This window comes from Paramisgurnus dabryanus, chromosome 21, assembly GCF_030506205.2.
Source record: "Paramisgurnus dabryanus chromosome 21, PD_genome_1.1, whole genome shotgun sequence".
NCBI lineage: Eukaryota > Metazoa > Chordata > Actinopteri > Cypriniformes > Cobitidae > Paramisgurnus > Paramisgurnus dabryanus.
Window position 1 is genome coordinate 23580602 of NC_133357.1, and position 17177 is coordinate 23597778.

Consider the following 17177-nt stretch of genomic DNA (forward strand, 5'->3'; position numbering starts at 1 on the left):
CAATTATGTTAAATACAATAAAATTTTGATGCAAGATGCAAAATGTATGCTGGAAAAAGTCAGAAGAGTCGCATTCCTTGATCAAAAAGGATCAGGTTATTTCCTTTTTTTAAAAATAAATTTGTGGCCTTTAAGAATAGATTTTGAATCAACTACGTTAAAAAAAAAAAAGATTAATCAAAAAAAAAATTTTTTTGCCCAGCCCTAGTGTTTACATATTGCGATTAAAACCACTGTACACCGCCTGTTTTAATATGATTATACTTGCTGAGATTATGAGCTTTTGTGGTAAAGTTTATTCGCAATATTGCCAAAATCATAATTGCATTATGAGGGTGCATGTAAACGTGGTCACTGATGTTCTGAATTGTAATATAATAATTTTGGAATGACCAAAAAAAAAATGTTCAACATAAAAGTGTATGTGTTGCCTTAAAATTTTGAGTTAATTCAACTCAAAAATATTAGTTAACTTAGTAAAAATGTTAAATCAACTAATATTTTTAAGTTAAATTAACAAAAAATTTTTAAGGCAGAACTGACCACTGGAACAAATACCTTGTTGAAAATAAAAATGATCGGTTTCTTAACTCTTTCCCTGCCACTAACGAGGTATCTCATCAATCAAGAGAAAACATTTGCATGAAAAAAACCATGTTCCTGACAAGTTTTTATGGTTATCTGTAATAAACGATTTATCCGATTATCCACTAAATGACGATTTATTTAAAAAACTGAAGCAAAAAATCTGTGTATGTTTTGGTAATCGTTCTGAATCTGATCTCTAACAAAATTCCTTTACAAAAATGCAATTATTTCAGCTTTTTTGCTAAAAATATATATATTTTTAGGGGAAAATACCCATATTTAAGAGTTTATAAGCAGATAAAAAACAATTTCCTGTTTGTTTGTTTATTGTTTGTTTTAAAGCAGAGGGTCTGTTCTTTCATTTGATATATTTGAATGTTTATATTTTTTTTTAAAGAAAATTTTCTTAAAAGGCATTTTGTGAAACTTTTGTGAAAATCCCAAAAATGCTGGCGAGCAACTTTTCAAAAAAGGCTGGCGGTGAATGAGTTTCTTTCCCAAAAATGAAGACGCATATATTAATTAGATGCTTTTATCCAAAGCGACATACAATGCATCACAACCTATAAGTTTTATCAGTGTGTGTGTTCCCTGAGAATCAAACCCTTGACCTTTCTAATGCAATGCTTTACCAATCAAGCAACAGGAACATATAACTAAGCAAGTTAATCTAAAACAGAAAATGAAATTACTCTCTAGTATGTGTAATAGTTTTTCCAGTCGGACTGACAGGAAAGAGGCCAATTACTATACAGAGGCATATGTTACGCTCGCACAAAAAACGGTCTTAGACACACAGTCAAAAAGCATGTCTGCTCCGCACTTCACTACAATTACAGCAGTCAGAAAGAATGACCTTATTTGTTCCTACTGCCTATTGCAGCTGCACCGGCCAACTGCACACAGCTGTTGCCAAAGGCTTTCCAATGCTTCGGCAAGCACTGCCATCATTCAGCTTTCCACAGGAGGCTCTCCTGATGCCAGCATAGACCGACAGAGATGAATAGATTGAGAGATAGAGGACAACATGAAGGAAACTATGACAGGGCTTTTATTAGTGGGCATTACTCATCATAAAATATGAGAATGTGGGAAGTAGATCTATTTCTAATACATTTGTCTGTTAAAATGAGTCCATTGATGTCAATTGGCAATAGTAAAACCATTGAGCTAAAAACAATGATGTGATAATCTAGAAAATATGTTATGTCAATTCATACAGGCCTATGGCAATTTAAACATTTGAGAGGTTTTAAATGGATAGTTTACCAAAAAATGTAAATTTGCTGCATGTTAATTTATTTACCTTCAGGCCGTCCAAGAAGTAGGTGTCTTTGAGAGACAAAAAAAATGGAGATACAGGCAACACCAAATTAATACCCGCTGCTCCTGATGATATATTGAGGTCTTATGAAGTAAACTGAACATTATTTACATCGTTATTACTACTAAAGCCTCAGGCAAATGGTCCTGAGCATGCCAGAAATGTAAGCTTTCTGGTGCATGCACTAAAAGCACTTATTATATTGCTAAAACAACGTTATTTTGTGTATTTTGTGTAATACAATGTGTTCATGTGGTAAATGGTTCAAAAACATTATTTTTAACATATCGTACATTATTTTTGCTCTTCTATGCCCTGCCTCTCTGAAATGCATTGATTTTGTAAAAAGCTGATTGTTCTGAAATCCGCAGTGTCCTCCGATTGGCCAGCTAACCAGTATGTTGTGATTGGCCTGAATACCTTTGTCATCAGTCGGAAAAGTGACGCTACTTACGTTTGAAAGATTCCCTCACAATGCAATACTGACAGGAGTTAATATCGTCTTTACTGCCTTATCAATACGAGTCGAATCTGATCCAGAAATTGCAGATGGCCAAGCTGATCGATCAACTTTACCAGCAAGGCTTGAGCAGGACGTAACAGATACTAAAACATAAAACCATGTCTGCATTTATGATCGTAGAAACAAGAAGCGCTTTAAGATACGTGTCTATAATTGAATCACAGAAATATACAAAATTATATACAAAAATACAAAATTAAAGTAAAAATTAACATGCAGCATATAGCACCCGGAAACAGACATACTATTTTCCTCGCAGCTTTTTCCTGTGTGGATGCTGGTCGCATGGCATTGGTCAAAAATAAAAATAACACAGTCCAATTTTGAAATGCATGATTGTAACGCACGTTACTTAGACTGTAACAAGTAAAATATTACCAAAATGTTATTAGTAACGCGTTATATTATTGGTATATGAGATACGGAATTGCACATTATTTTCCTATGGGTTTATATATAAAAATGACATGTATATACACTATTTGGAGGTCGCAAAACCCATTCAGAGGGGACATGTCCAGAGGGGACATCTTCGTTTTAAGCTTACAGCCTGCTGTAACCCTAATTTTCAAATATAGGTCAACACATCTCTACACACTTTTTCACACATTTTCACTCCTTTTCACACATTTTCACTTCTTTTTCACACATTTTCACAAATTTTCACTCGTTTTTACTCGTTTTCACTCGTTTTTACTCGTTTTCACATCTTTTTCACACATTTTCACTCATTTTCACTCGTTTTCACTCATTTTCACACATTTTCACTCGTTTTCACACGTTTTCACTTCTTTTTCACACATTTTCACTCATTTTCACTCGTTTTTACTCGTTCTTTTATCCCCCCACCATCCCCTTTCCTAACCCCATGGTTCGTGGGGAAGAGGCATAGCCTTTCTCAGTCATTTTCACTCCTTTTCACACATTTTCAATCGTTTTTAATCGTTTTTCACACATTCTTTTATCCCCCCACCATCCCCTTTCCAAACCCCAAGGTTCGTGGGGAATGGGCATAAGAAACCATTCAAGTCCAAACTCAAAAATCCTTCTCCCAGAAATCATACCATACCCAAATTTGTAATGCGTTACTCCCAACACTGTTGTTAACATGAACTAATACACACTTGCACACCAAAGGAAATGTCAAATCGTGAATCAGATAATAGAACCCCATTCACACAGACCTCTGGTCCCAGAAAATACCCGTAAAATTGCCAGACAAGCGTCTGTGTGAACAAAAACTCGTTCCGTTAATCTTCTGGGATCGTTGCCGGAAAGAGGACCTAGTAAGATACGCGGGTAACCCTCTGTGTGAACAAGAAGCCGCAAGAATGCCATAATGGGTGTGTCAAAGTGAGGACGCGCGCGTCATCATCACAACACAAGTTATGGTTCAGCTCCTTACAACGAGAGATAACATGCATATAAACATTCACCACGAGAAATGTTGCAAACTAGATTGAAGCAGTTATCAGGAAATGATAAATGAGACGCATAAACAATGACGCACGTGCCGTAGTGAGGACGCGCGTGTCATGGCAACATGATGTTGGTTCAACTCTTTAAAATCAGGGATTTACAACATTCACGACGAGAAATGTCAGCAAACTGGACTGAAGCAGATATCAGGTAAGTTAGATTATTACTTACTGCGTTGAAACGGAGATCATTCAGCAGCATAAAAGAATATCGCGTCACTTGCTCATTTGAGCTATAATAAAGGAAAATACCCGCACGTCATCCCAACAAGATATATCGTCCAGCTCCTCAAAATGCGGGTTTTAAATGCATATAAACAATCACGATGAGAAATGTCTGAAAACTGTATCAAGCAGAAATCGGGGAGCTCGTCAAATATCCACTCTGAAGCTGAGATCATTCACCAGCATAGAACTGTGTGTCACGCGCTCCTTTGTAGTCTTATCATAAACAAAAATGCACGTGAGTTGTTTCTGGAGAGAGAAATAATAAATAATATGCAAACTTCAGACGCTGCGTAGAAGAGAGGGCGGGACTTTCAACAGGTCACGTGTCTTTCCGGGACCATCAGATGCCGTGTAAACTTGGCAGTGTGAATGAATAAAATATCAAGCGGTCCCGTAAAATTCCAGGATGCTTGTGCCGTGTATCTTACGGCATATCTGTGTGAAAATGGCTTAGGTGATCTTTAAATGAGTGCATTGAACAGTTCAGGTTTACAGTGTAGGGTTGAGCAATATTGACCGAAAATCAGATCTCTGTAATTTTAGCACGAATAACGATATAAGATACATATCTTAGCATTGTCTACACTAGGGATGCATCGATACCGATACTGGTATCGGGTATCGGCCTCGATACCACATTTTCTAAAGTACTCGTACTCGTTAAAACTCCCCCGATACCTGAAATCGATTCCACGGTCTAAGAAATGTCTATGTTTGAGCGGCATTTAAGGGGTTAATGCCTAATGTTGTCCAAAGAGGCAGAGTTTACAACAAACTGGAAAACTAGTCCTTTGTTTTTTTGTTAAATTATATGACTAAAGCTGTTACCTGTAAATTTAAATCATGTTTTTTATTAAGTACTCGGTATCGGTAAGTACTGAAATGCAAGTACTCGTACTCGTATTCCAAAAAAGTGGTATCGGTGCATCCCTAGTCTACACAGTGGAATACATTTTTACATGAAAGTCAAAGCCTCACGTGGGATGTCCCCATCACCTTTATTGAAACGGTGTATGATGAAAAAAATTAAATCTTCTTCCCTGTTTGAAAATATACAGCTGCACAGCATGCAAGCTGATTGGAAAGCTTACGTCTGACCTCAGTGTACATTTCTACAGTTTATTTTATTTTTAATCTACTTTAATTTCAATCTGTGAGATGACCTTACTCAGTAAATATTAAAGATATCAAGGTTATACTTTTACATAATGTTCTTTACATTATGTAGAATGATTTTATGTAGAAAAATCACAAAAAATGATTTCAGCTCGGGTACTTGTGGATTTGCATATGAATAACCAGACACCAAGGTGTCAGCTAAAAATCATCTTTACTGTTCTACAAAAGACAAAGTGTTGCCTACATCTTGGATGGCCTAAGGGTGAGTAAATGAGCAGCAAATGTTCACTACACTGTAAAAAACACAGCTCATAATAGCTGAAATATTTAAAGGGACACCATGAAACTTTTGGCCACTAGGGGGTGCTAGACACGTATTTTTCACTTCTAGCGCCCCTAGAGCCCACAAGCGCCGCAGCACTGTCGCAAAGGAAAGGAACTGGCCAACCAACTAAACTAAAAACTAAACATTTAAAATGCTAAACGATCAACATTTTGAGACAACAGGGAGAAACGCAGTCATGTTACAACTTTCTGATGAGGAACTCGTCGTGGCAGAAGCCATTTCTCAATCTTAAGGTTGCAGCCTCCGGATGTCGTATTTCTAATACGTCATCAAGACTGTCTTATTTCACAATATTAACAATTACAAAGTTGACTATTATACTTAGTTAATCGTAAATTGTTGCAGTATGCTTATGACCTGCGAATGTAATGCTCAGTTTACCTTAATAACCCAGGCTTGACGACGTGTGCAGCCTGCATATTTGACCTCCGGAGGCTGCAGCCTTCCAATTCAGAAACGACCAGACGTATTTCCTTGCCTTTTTCCAAACAAATATTGTTGCATCCTCTCTCTCTCCCTCGCCACCAGGATTTTCCGCAATGGCGCTCGTTATTCCTCTTTTTTGTGTGAAAACCGCTACAAATCCAAGTAAACCGATGCGTTTAGGTCTGCCGCTTTGTAATACGTCACGCGAGTGACAGCGGAACGCAGCAAATGAGGAAGAGAGAAGAGAGAAACGCTCGGATCTGATTGGTGAATGAATAGGGTTTGGTTTTACACTGTGAGCAAGTTTGAGTGCTATAGCATCCTGGATTGTAATGTAAATATCATAGACACAGTAAAAAGAAAGGTAAATACGTGAACACAGCATCTGAATACAGGGAACTATATGCAATATAATCGCCGTAATTTATAAAGAACATCGCATTTATGTATGAATCAACAGTTTATATAAAAAATTGCCTTAAAGGGGAATCGAACCCGGGTCGCCCGTGTCATAGGTCCGTGACACTAAAGACTGTGCCACAGAGTCACATATTAGAAACTACTCTCTACACTCCTTAAGTAGCCTCCAGCAAAATTCACGTTAAAAACAAATTGTGTGGAGGAAGTGACGTATGCCGTAAAGCAGTCGAATTTTGTAGTTTTTTTTTGTGCTCTGGTTACTACCAGAAACCCTAAGTTTTAAAATACGAGTAAAAGTGATACAGACCCCGTCAGGCTATGGTAGACATGTCATTCAACCTATTTAAAGTCCATGTACTATCACAAGGGTCTTGAAAATGTATTATGAAGGTTGAAAAATTACATGGTGTCACTTTAATGATTTACATTAAACACAGACAGTGGAAATGGTCATGTAAGGTCATGTGAGGAAAGTGTAAAATATGCCCCTGTAAAGTATAATACACTGTACACTTTCCCGAAATAAGAAGCGAAACAGCTGCAAGCATATGAGCTGTATAACTCAGCTGCCAACATCTACCTAACTAATACCAGACAACTGTCTCGCACCCTCGTCTGAAGAAACCATACGCTGTCTCACAACCACTTGAACGCTTTCACACAGATAACTCACAAATTTCGGGTTCAACCGCATCCCATGGTGGCTTTCCAAAATGCTGACAAAAAATCAGTGACATAACGCAACACTATTGTTCGTGTCTTTGCATACACATCATTTACAAGTTAAAAGCAGTAGACACAACCGCATGAATAATAATAGGAAGTCGATGAGTATATGTGAAATAATACAAAATCTGTCGATGAACAGTCTTTTCAGAAAAGACACTCTATAAGCTTGTTTACTGTTTCAAAAGGCCATCGATAACAATTACGATGGGAGTATAATGATTATCAATTAATCATTTAAACACCGTTAAATGAATTCCCAGCATCTCTGTCGCTTGTCGTATGGGCTGCATTTAGTTCTGCCTCACCGCTTGGTGAAACTGCTAATGACAGATTGTTGTTTCACAAAACCTGACATGGTTTCCAGCGAGTGTTAAATAAATGCATTAGAAAAGCTGCGTTTGAACATGCAGTCGGTGTAGTGGAGAGCTGCAGCATTTACTGTAGAGGTTGCAAACTCAGCGATAAATATTCTCCAGAGGAGACAGTCCGATCTAACGCTGTGAAAGCAATAAAATGCTCTCCACCATCCACAGTTCAATTCAAAACAGCATAGCCCCGGCCGGCACAAATATCTTTTGTTGTGACTCGGCGCCAAGTTCGTTTTTTCCAGCAGGCGTCTGTCAGTAAGGGCTACTTTCACTAAGAATTATGGGATTTTAAATGTGGTAGCTACACAAAGTTTCAGATGAAATGTCCGGTACTTTGCTAACTACAGTACAACTGTGGGCGCATCTCGCATTTAACAAAAACACTAAACGAATGAAACAGATGTATTGCATCATTTTTGCACCATCAGCTTCTGCGATTGGTTAAAAGAAACCCATTATCATTATAACCTATCAAATTATGGCTATAAGAGAAGTGAATAATAGTGCTTATGCTGGGCTTATACTAAAACCCAAACAGCTATGAATGTATAACTTGTCCTCTGAAAGCACTTAACAACAGTATAATGGAAATGAATGGTACTAGAGAATGAACCAGACTGGTCAAACATTGCATGTTATTTTCACAAAAAGCTCTATAGACAGCAATAAATATACAAGCCCAGTTATTACATTTCCCTGTGCATCAGATAGCTGCTTCAACTTAAAGCTCCTGTATAGCTCAGTGGTAGAGTATTGCATTAGCAGTCCACAAAGTCATGGATTCGAACTCAGGGAAAACACACTGAATGTATAACCTGTAATTTGGGTACAAGCATCTGCCAATTGCAAAAATGTTACCTTGGATCGTAGGGCTGGGAATCGATTCTTTCCACAAAGCCTTGGGAGAATCAAAACAACAGTAAGGGATTCAAATCCAAGAATGCCAGATTCGAACAGCCCGTCATAAGTAGCACGGGTATACAGTATTTGTAGCAATGGGCAAAAATAGATGGTATGGATCAAAATTATACATTTTTCTTTTATGCCAAAAATCATTAACATTAAGTAAAGATTTTGTTCCAGAAGATATTTTGTAAGTTTCCTACCATAAATATTTCAAAACTAAAATTTTTGTGAGTGGATGTAGTGCTAAAGACTTCATTTGTACAACTTTAACTATTTCCCCGCCAATAACGAGTTATCTTGTCAATTCGCAATACCGCTATTATCACTATTATCCCTCACTTCTGCAAGTACCGGTATATAAAACCCCATAGTATCGCCCTAAGGCAAACAGCTGTATGTCCATCTAAGTTTTGAGGATCGCTCTGAATCTGAAAAAAGTCCTTTACAAAAATGGAATTATCTCAGCTTTTTGCTCACAATTTGGTGTTTTTGAAGAAACCTACCCATATTTGAGAGGTGATAAAAAGAGAACTGATGAAGGTAGGATGAAACTTTTTTTTTTTTAAAGACAGAGGGTCAGTTTTTTCATTTGATATATTGTATGTTTATATATTTAACTCTTTCACCGCCAGCGTTTAAAAAAAAAGTTGCCAGCCAGCGCCAGCGTTTTTCATGATTTTCACCAAAGTTTAATGTCTTCCAGAAAATGTTCTTCTTCAAATATATAAACATACAATACACCAAATGAAAGAACAGACCCTCTGCTTTCAAACAAAAAAGAACCATTTCATCCTACCTTCAGTAGTTCTTTTGTAATCAGCTTTTGAATATGGGTAGGTTTCTGCAAAAACACCACATTTTGAGCAAAAAGCAGAGATAATTCCATTTTTGTGACGGACTTTTCATAGAGATCCCATTCAGAGCGATCTTTAAACAGACACGGACATGCAGCAGCTTGCCATAGGGCAATACTTCCGGGTTTAAAAAGTTGCGGAAGTGGATAACCTAGTGGATAATAGCGGTATTGCGGAAAGACGGAAAAACTCGTCATTGGCGGGGAAGCGTTTTCTCTTGATTGACGAGATATCTCGTCAATGGCGGGGAAAGAGTTAAAGAAAAACATTTTCTGGAAGGCATTAAACTTTTGTGAAAATCATGAAAAATGCTGACAGGGAAAGAGTTAAAGGTGATTTTTATAATAATTAGATTTTTTTGCAACCTTAACAAGGTATAAACATCTTGCTCCCTACAGCTGGTGTCTAATGCTGCGTTTACACCAACCGCGGTAGAGGCGTGAAGCGTGAGTGATTTCAATGTTAAGTCAATGTGAAGACGCGTTGATGCGCGTCTGGAGGTCCCGCGGCGCGGATGAGGCGTTTGGCGCGAAAGGCACCAATTGAGCTTTGTGCGCGGTACGCGTGAATGGTGCTCTTTGTGCATTTTGTGTTTGACGCGAATTGCCGGCTGATGCCCGAGTTGAAAAATGTTAACAAGTTCTTATTTCTATAGAGGCGACAGGAATAAAAAGGACCTCGCTTGGAAGAGTGTCAGTGAGGACATCGGGCAACCTGGTAAGTTGTAAATACACATTTCACTTTTGAGTCACGTGACGTTTATCGACCCGCGCTGTTTATTTTCCCCCTATAGTAAGGTTACCAAATACAAACCGGTAACTCTCTCGATAAATGCACAATCAACATCAGTCATCTTGCAAACAGACAACCGCATAGCACTTGCCCCTCCCACAAGAAGTGGATTTTGCCTCTGACGCGCGTCAAATGCTTACTTTTTCCGCGCGTCTACTCCGCTCTACATGCGCGAATGCATTCAAACTGTTCAAGCAGCAAACTAGGTGCAGTAGACGCGATTTTGACACCTGAAACGCGGTTGGTGTAAACACACCTTAATATCGGGCTACAAAATATAGTCAACATTATCTGGGTGGTTTGAAGGTATATCGGTAATTCTTCAAATATCTTTTTAATCCCCAAAAATAATATAAATTATAAAATTAAGATTACAGTATAGATGACAGATACTATTTTCTCTTATTATATCTACCTAATTTTCAACTGATGAAATGGTTTATTAGTGAGAACTTTGAATTTTGGGTCTTTCCACTTGCCAGCCATTTTCACTTCTCTATAAAAATTGTGTTAAGTAGGGTATCTTTTATTGTACTTCCTAAAAACTAAAAATATACATTTCAATATACCATATATAAATGTAACAATGACTAAAAAAGTATTTTGATTATCATGGAAAGGAGAGCTGACAAAAGCATGCAGTGAAAGTTTAAGTCAAAATCATGGTTTTACAGTAAAAAAAGAAAAAGGTATTTTTTAAAGGTTTAGTCAATTATCCAAATTTGTTCTCCAATAAGAAAAAATGTCATTACCATCAAGCAAATGCAGGATGATCACCTCTTAAGCTAAACTCTACCTGAACATTATAACATTTTATTAAAGTCACAGGTCACATTCTTTCTGATCCCATTTTTTAAAACCCTAGTTAGTGTAATGTTGCTATTATAGCATAAATAATACCTGGAAGATGATAAAGCTCAAAGTTTACTGCCAGGCAATATATTTTTTTAACAGAATTTGCCTTTCAAAGCCTACAGCGAACAGCCGGTTTGGATTACAGTCCTCTACTTCCTGCTTTAATGACGTCAGTAGAACAGATTTTTGACTAAACTCCGCCCACAGGAATACGTCAGTCGCCAGCTAAGCTAACGGCAAGCTAAGCTGCTATCGAATCACAACACACTAAACAAACTACACAACCAGAACTCCATACGTATTTCTGAAGGAGGGATTTCATAGAACAAGGAAGACATCAGCACATTTTTAGGACAGTAAAACAGCGCTATACATTAAGTAAATTGTGTGAAAAATGCACCGTTTTTTACACGTGAAACATGAACACATGTTATATTGTGCACCGTAAACACAGAAGCTTCAAAAACACAGAAAGAACGGGACCTTTAATAAATGAGTAACAAAAACGTTGCATTTGTTAACATTACCAAACACACTAGCTAACAAGAACTAAAGATTAACAATTAAGTTTATCAACATTTGTTCATGTTAGCTAATGCAAATACAATTGTTAATGTTAGTTCATTGTGCATTAACTAATGTTTACACACTCTCAGAATAGAGGTACAAGAAGGTACAAATGGTGTCACTGGGGCGGTACCATTTCAAAAAGTACACTTTTGTACCTAAAAGTGCATGTTGGTGCACAAAGGTACACATTGGTACCTTAGAAGTAATTACTGGTACATCAAAGGTACATATCTTTACCAAAATGGTACAACTTTTGACCTTTTTAAAAAGGGACGGTGTGACAACTTTTGTACCTTTATTCTGAGAGTACAGATATAACTTTAGATTTTAAAAGTGTATTGTAATAACATGAACTTAGATTAATAAATGCTGTAGAACTCTTGCGTATTGTTAGCTCATGTTGGCTAAAGCATAAACTAATATTAACAAATATAACCTTATTGTTAAGTGTTACCAATACCAATCCAATGTTTTAACAGCACTCTAAAAATGGCTGGGTTATTTTTGACTCATAATGGGTAAATATTGTAAATATAAAAAATGTACCTAGCTGTGTGTTCTGTCCAATATTTAACCATTATGGGTCAAAAATAACCCAGACATTTTTAGAGTGAGCTTGAAAAAGATACATTTTTCAAAATATGCAATCTTCAAGTGAAATAAAATAAAAGAGTAAGATATAAGACAAAAATGTGTTAATCCGTATACATTCTCTTAAATTGTTTATATTTGTTGTGGTAAATTGTGGTAGCGTTCATCCGCAGCACAATTTGCAAAATACAAAAACTACAAATTAGAGGAATAGGTATTTAAATAATTACATCACTGTTCAGCACAATAAACCACTTGTCTCCATTTTGCTTGAGAACATTGTTGTCGTTAACATTTGTACTAGCGTAATGGTGGCGTAAATAAAAGCCTGCAGGGAGATGGTTTGTGTTTAACTGTCATTAAAAACCACCTTAATTCCAAGGACTTAATCTGTCAAAACACCTTTCACCATACTAAAGCAGCCGTTGTTTCCTCTCTTAAGCGCACAAGCGTGAAATCGCTTGTCAGACCCTCTGAGATTCCTTACAGGTTGAAGCAAGACGCACCAATGCCACAACTATCAAGTGTGGCCATAAAAACACAGCCGTTTAAGCTTACAAACCTCCTCCATGGGTTTACAAATGTGTAAACTAAAATCTAAGTTGTTGACCATTAACCAATCATTTGTTAATATTTTGCATATGTGTGTTAGTTTTAGATCTCTATGGTATAGACACAAACGGCATGCTTTCCCACCATGATTGTCGTTTTCCGTGCCTCCCATTCGAGCCATCTCAGGAGGGTGGGTTTGTTTGGCAGTACGCCCCTTGGACATGCCCGACGACGCTTTCACCACCCGGGCACCGCTGAAGGTGTCCATGCCTGTTGTAAGCACAAACAGATCAGGATAATCGAAAGTACTAACAGCATGCAAACAAACACAACATGCTTTTTCTGTATTTTAAAGTATTGTGCACGATTATAAACATCTGCAGGGTCAGTATGATATACACAGACACTGAATTATTCACATAAACTCGATCATCTAGAAAACTCCAAACTGATATTTGTCATAAAATTCGGATGCCTGATTGTGTGGAGGATATGATAGCCTGTTAGTATAGTTTAATTTCATGAATAAAAACACATTATTTACAGCAAAATGAAGAAATGAAAAGCACAATGTGTTTTTTTATAGTTTGTACTGTATAACATTAATGTACTAACATGAGCAATAGCATATCTGTAAATTCGCTGTTTGTAAAAAAAAAAAATGCAAGCAAGATTAATAAATGCAATTAACAACCTGTTTATTTTTAGATCATGATGTCCAATTCATCAACTATTTTTAATAACAAGTAGAAAATTTTAATTTTAATGTTAGGATTATTTTACCATTATTATCTATAACCTGTAAACTTTGAAAAAAGGTTCAATTATAACCATATTAAATGTAAGATCACAATATATAAAAACTATTACTTTAAATCTTTAAATCCAGAAGATAAAATGTGCAGTTTATATTGACTGAATGAGGACTGCCAATGACTAATTGTAATAAACACTGCTGATTAAAGTGGGATCATACTTTCTTATTAACTTCATTAAATGTCATTTCAGTCTTTCATTAGGCTTGGCCTAATGGGTCACTCATTTAAATCACCATTAATGTTGTGTCGTATTATTTGCTGAACAGTGACTGAGCATATGGCTGCTTGATTTATCTTGTATGCTGCTAACACATTTCTGATGAATGTTAATTGAGATGGTTTGCTTTAGGCAGTAAAGCATGATCAAACTTTTAGAAAACAAAACCTTGAAATGTTATTGTACATGGACACACACTGAATTAAATGTCTAATCCCTGTTGCCCAGTCAGCCAAACCCAGCGCAAACCTTTGGTCCAGCCATCACCAAACCCACATACTATAAGAAAGATCTTCAACTGCTGAATATCATTAGATCAACTTACTCATGGCCCAAAGGCTAAAGCTCATTTATGAGCCAGAAGCCTATTCCAAAAAGGAAAAGAGCAATAAGGTAATAGGAAAAGCAGCTGGTAGGACTAAGTGCTGTGGTATTTGGGGAATTTATCATGAACACATCAGAACACACTTTAGAGAGTCTACGGGTGGATTGTGCATATTCAATCACAAGGTTCACCACTGTTGTGCAGTACCATTTGAACTCTTGTGACTTTTAAACAATGAATGTGCGTGCAATTTTATACTTTCTGTCTAATTGGTTTACCAGAAGTATGTTTTAATCTAGCTTAAACACTGACAGAGATAGGGACTGATCACACAGTTGCCTTTTTTGAATGATTGTCTATGGGAGTGAGCATTGATTGCATCAACTTAATATTGTGTGTAACTTCAACTTACATGTCTGTGTTAGTTTGTTTGAAACATTATTTAAGTTGTAGTAATTCAATGGAATTAGCTTGATAACTTAATTTTTTCAAGTTCAGGCTTAAATTTCCCAGCATGCTTTGTGTGGGACTTGAGAGTGAGAGTAAATGTAGAAATATGGTGTTATTTTATGCATTTCTAAACTATTAATCTTTAATGCTCTGTACTTTTAATAGAGTTTCTGTTAAATTGTTGATTTTTAAGAGGTTACCATTCTGCTGAAGAGTAGAGCATTTGCTCAAGTTGTGAACAGACTCACGGAGCATTATCTTACATGCTGTTGCAATCAGATTGCATTTTGCTAAAAATGCTAAGACTGGTTGTTTTCTGCAACATGACAAGTGTTGTTAATAAAAAATGGTAGAGTATTTTTAATACCTTTGGGTTAGGGGTGGGCGATAAATCTCATGCGTATCTCATCAGTAAAGCCGATTTCGTGATTAGTAGTAAATCGCCATCACCTGCTTTCAGATGGAGCAGCATTTACTACACAGAGCCGTATTTCACGTCAGAATGCATAAATTATCAGAGACAATTGTCCACGATTATAAACACGATTTTTAAAATATGGCTCTGTGTAGTAAATGCCGCTCCATTTGAAAGCAGGTGATGCCGATTTACTGCTAATCACGAAATTAGCTTTACTGATGAGATGCGCATTAGAATCACAGGCGATTTATCGCACACTCCTACTTTGTGTGAACCACTGTCCACGATTGAATCAAATTTAAAATAATGTAAAAAAAAAAAACTTCATTTTTATGAGAGTTCAACTTAATAACTTTTAGTTTTAAACATAATTTTCTAAGTACATTCAACTCAGTGTAGTTTGTTGTAAGTTATCTTAACTCAACAAAATTAATGCAAACAGTTTTTTAGTTCAGTCCAAGCAATTTTTTAAATATTAATATTATCATAATTTTGTAAAAAAATATATATATATATAGTTTCCAGTGCTTGAAAGTGGGACAGACTAACTAATACCACAAAACACAACACAATTCAGTACTTTGTCACTACCTGGAGGATAATGTCACTAACTAATACTAAGTTTAACTTTTAGCTGAAGTTATACGATAAACTAACATGCATGTATATTTGCTTTATTTTTTAAGTCACGGCATAAATGAGGCAACATCCATATGTGTATGCGAAAAAAGTGATGATTTTATATCATAATGATTTCCAATTTACTTCATTATGACACCGTTTAAGCCATATCAAATATATATATAGGATCATGAAGATGTGCTTCACAGTATGAATGACCCACATAAGTGTGTGGGTGTGTGTGTGTGTGTGCGTGTGTGTGTGTGTGTGTGTGTGTGTGTGTGTGTGTGTGTGTGTGTGTGCGTGCGTGTGTGTGCGTGCGTGTGTGTGTGTGTGTGTGTGTGTGTGTGTGTGTGTGCGTGTGTGTGTGTGTGTGTGTGTGTGTGTGTGTTATGTCTGACAGTTTATACACAAACACCACAACACAATCCTGATTTACAGTGAATTTAAAAAAAAAGCTTTACTCTCATGCATTCTAATGCTTTGTGAAGGCAAAGTAAAGTCGTTGACTTCATTGACACTATTGACAGATAATCGAGGCCACACCTACCTGGAATGCCCGATCCACCCAACACTGACGGGTGAGCGGGTGAGAGGGGTCACCCACGTGGGGTCAGGCTGTAGCCTTTACTCTCGCGTCGCACCCCTTGACTTTACATGACAAACACACCTGACGCGCGGGTGGTTGGTGGCGTTCGCGCGGACTGATGGGCGTCACGGTCAGCACTCACGGTGCCCGCTGCGCGTGTCGGCGGAGGAAGATGATGATGAAGGAGGAGGAAGAGAAAAAAGCCGAGGAAGAGAAAGCTGATGCGAATGCACAACACTTTCACCTTGTTTGCCGACTCCACTCGCTGCCCCTCTTCATTAATTTGTAATCCACCAGCTCTCACTTTAACCCCTCGTTAAAATCCAACTCGAAAAGCACGCGCACAAATACGCTGACACGCCGCACAAAATATGAAAATACAAGAAGCTTTCATAGGCAGTGAAGCAAAATGGCGACTTTAATACGAAGGAGGAGTAAAAAAATCCTCGCGCTGTTGCTAAAGGAGCCACGGGGATATGTTTAGTGCAGTAATCTTCGACATCCACGCGGGCGAAAGAAGTGAACGCGATGGGAAGGCACAGCAGCGTCGCGCAGTTTCGGCGCAGCCCCGCGATTCCCGTCCTTACCTCGGGATTATGCCGAAGATTTTTTTTTTGATACGAGTATTATCCTCGCAGCCGTGTACAGTAACAGTATGGGTGCTGGGTCACGCGCGTATCCACCGCTGCCTTTGACAGTTGTGACTACAGTCAGCGGGCAACTTGCAAACTCTCGCGTTATTATTTATGATCGTTCATTTTAATGTCAGGCCGATCATTTAGGCATTTCTGCGTAATAAAGCTCCATCCTGAATGGGAGCGTTTGATGCGGCTCGACGTCATGCCGCTCGATCGTGACGGAGGCTGCGATCATCTGTGAATGTTGCCAACATTATGACGTCGTCTATATGGAAATATTGGTTTTTTTTAAATCAAACAATATTGCCGTTTTATACTCGTCCACTGTGAGGGCATTAGACTGAATATTTTCCCGTCTATCTGAAACCTTTGCTGACCATATTAGGTTTTCCAACAAATTTCTTGAGGAAAACTTTGAATGATAAAATTGAG

At 37.4% G+C, this 17177-nt stretch overlaps 1 protein-coding gene across 3 annotated transcripts in view; it reads right to left on the minus strand.

Moving 5' to 3' along the window:
* znf512b (zinc finger protein 512B) overlaps positions 1-17007 on the minus strand; it is an 86313-nt gene extending 69306 nt beyond the window's left edge. Inside the window, exons 1-2 of one of the 3 annotated variants that reach the window (XM_065286323.2) lie at positions 16069-17007; positions 12814-12939 (exon numbers count right to left, since the gene is read on the minus strand). In XM_065286323.2, the coding sequence (XP_065142395.1) occupies positions 12814-12937 (124 nt within the window). In that variant the 5' untranslated portion in view covers positions 12938-12939; positions 16069-17007. The remainder of the gene's footprint in view (positions 1-12813; positions 12940-16068) is intronic. The other 2 variants (XM_065286321.2, XM_065286320.2) reach the window with 2 other exon arrangements.
* Between the last annotated feature and the right edge of the window lie 170 nt (positions 17008-17177).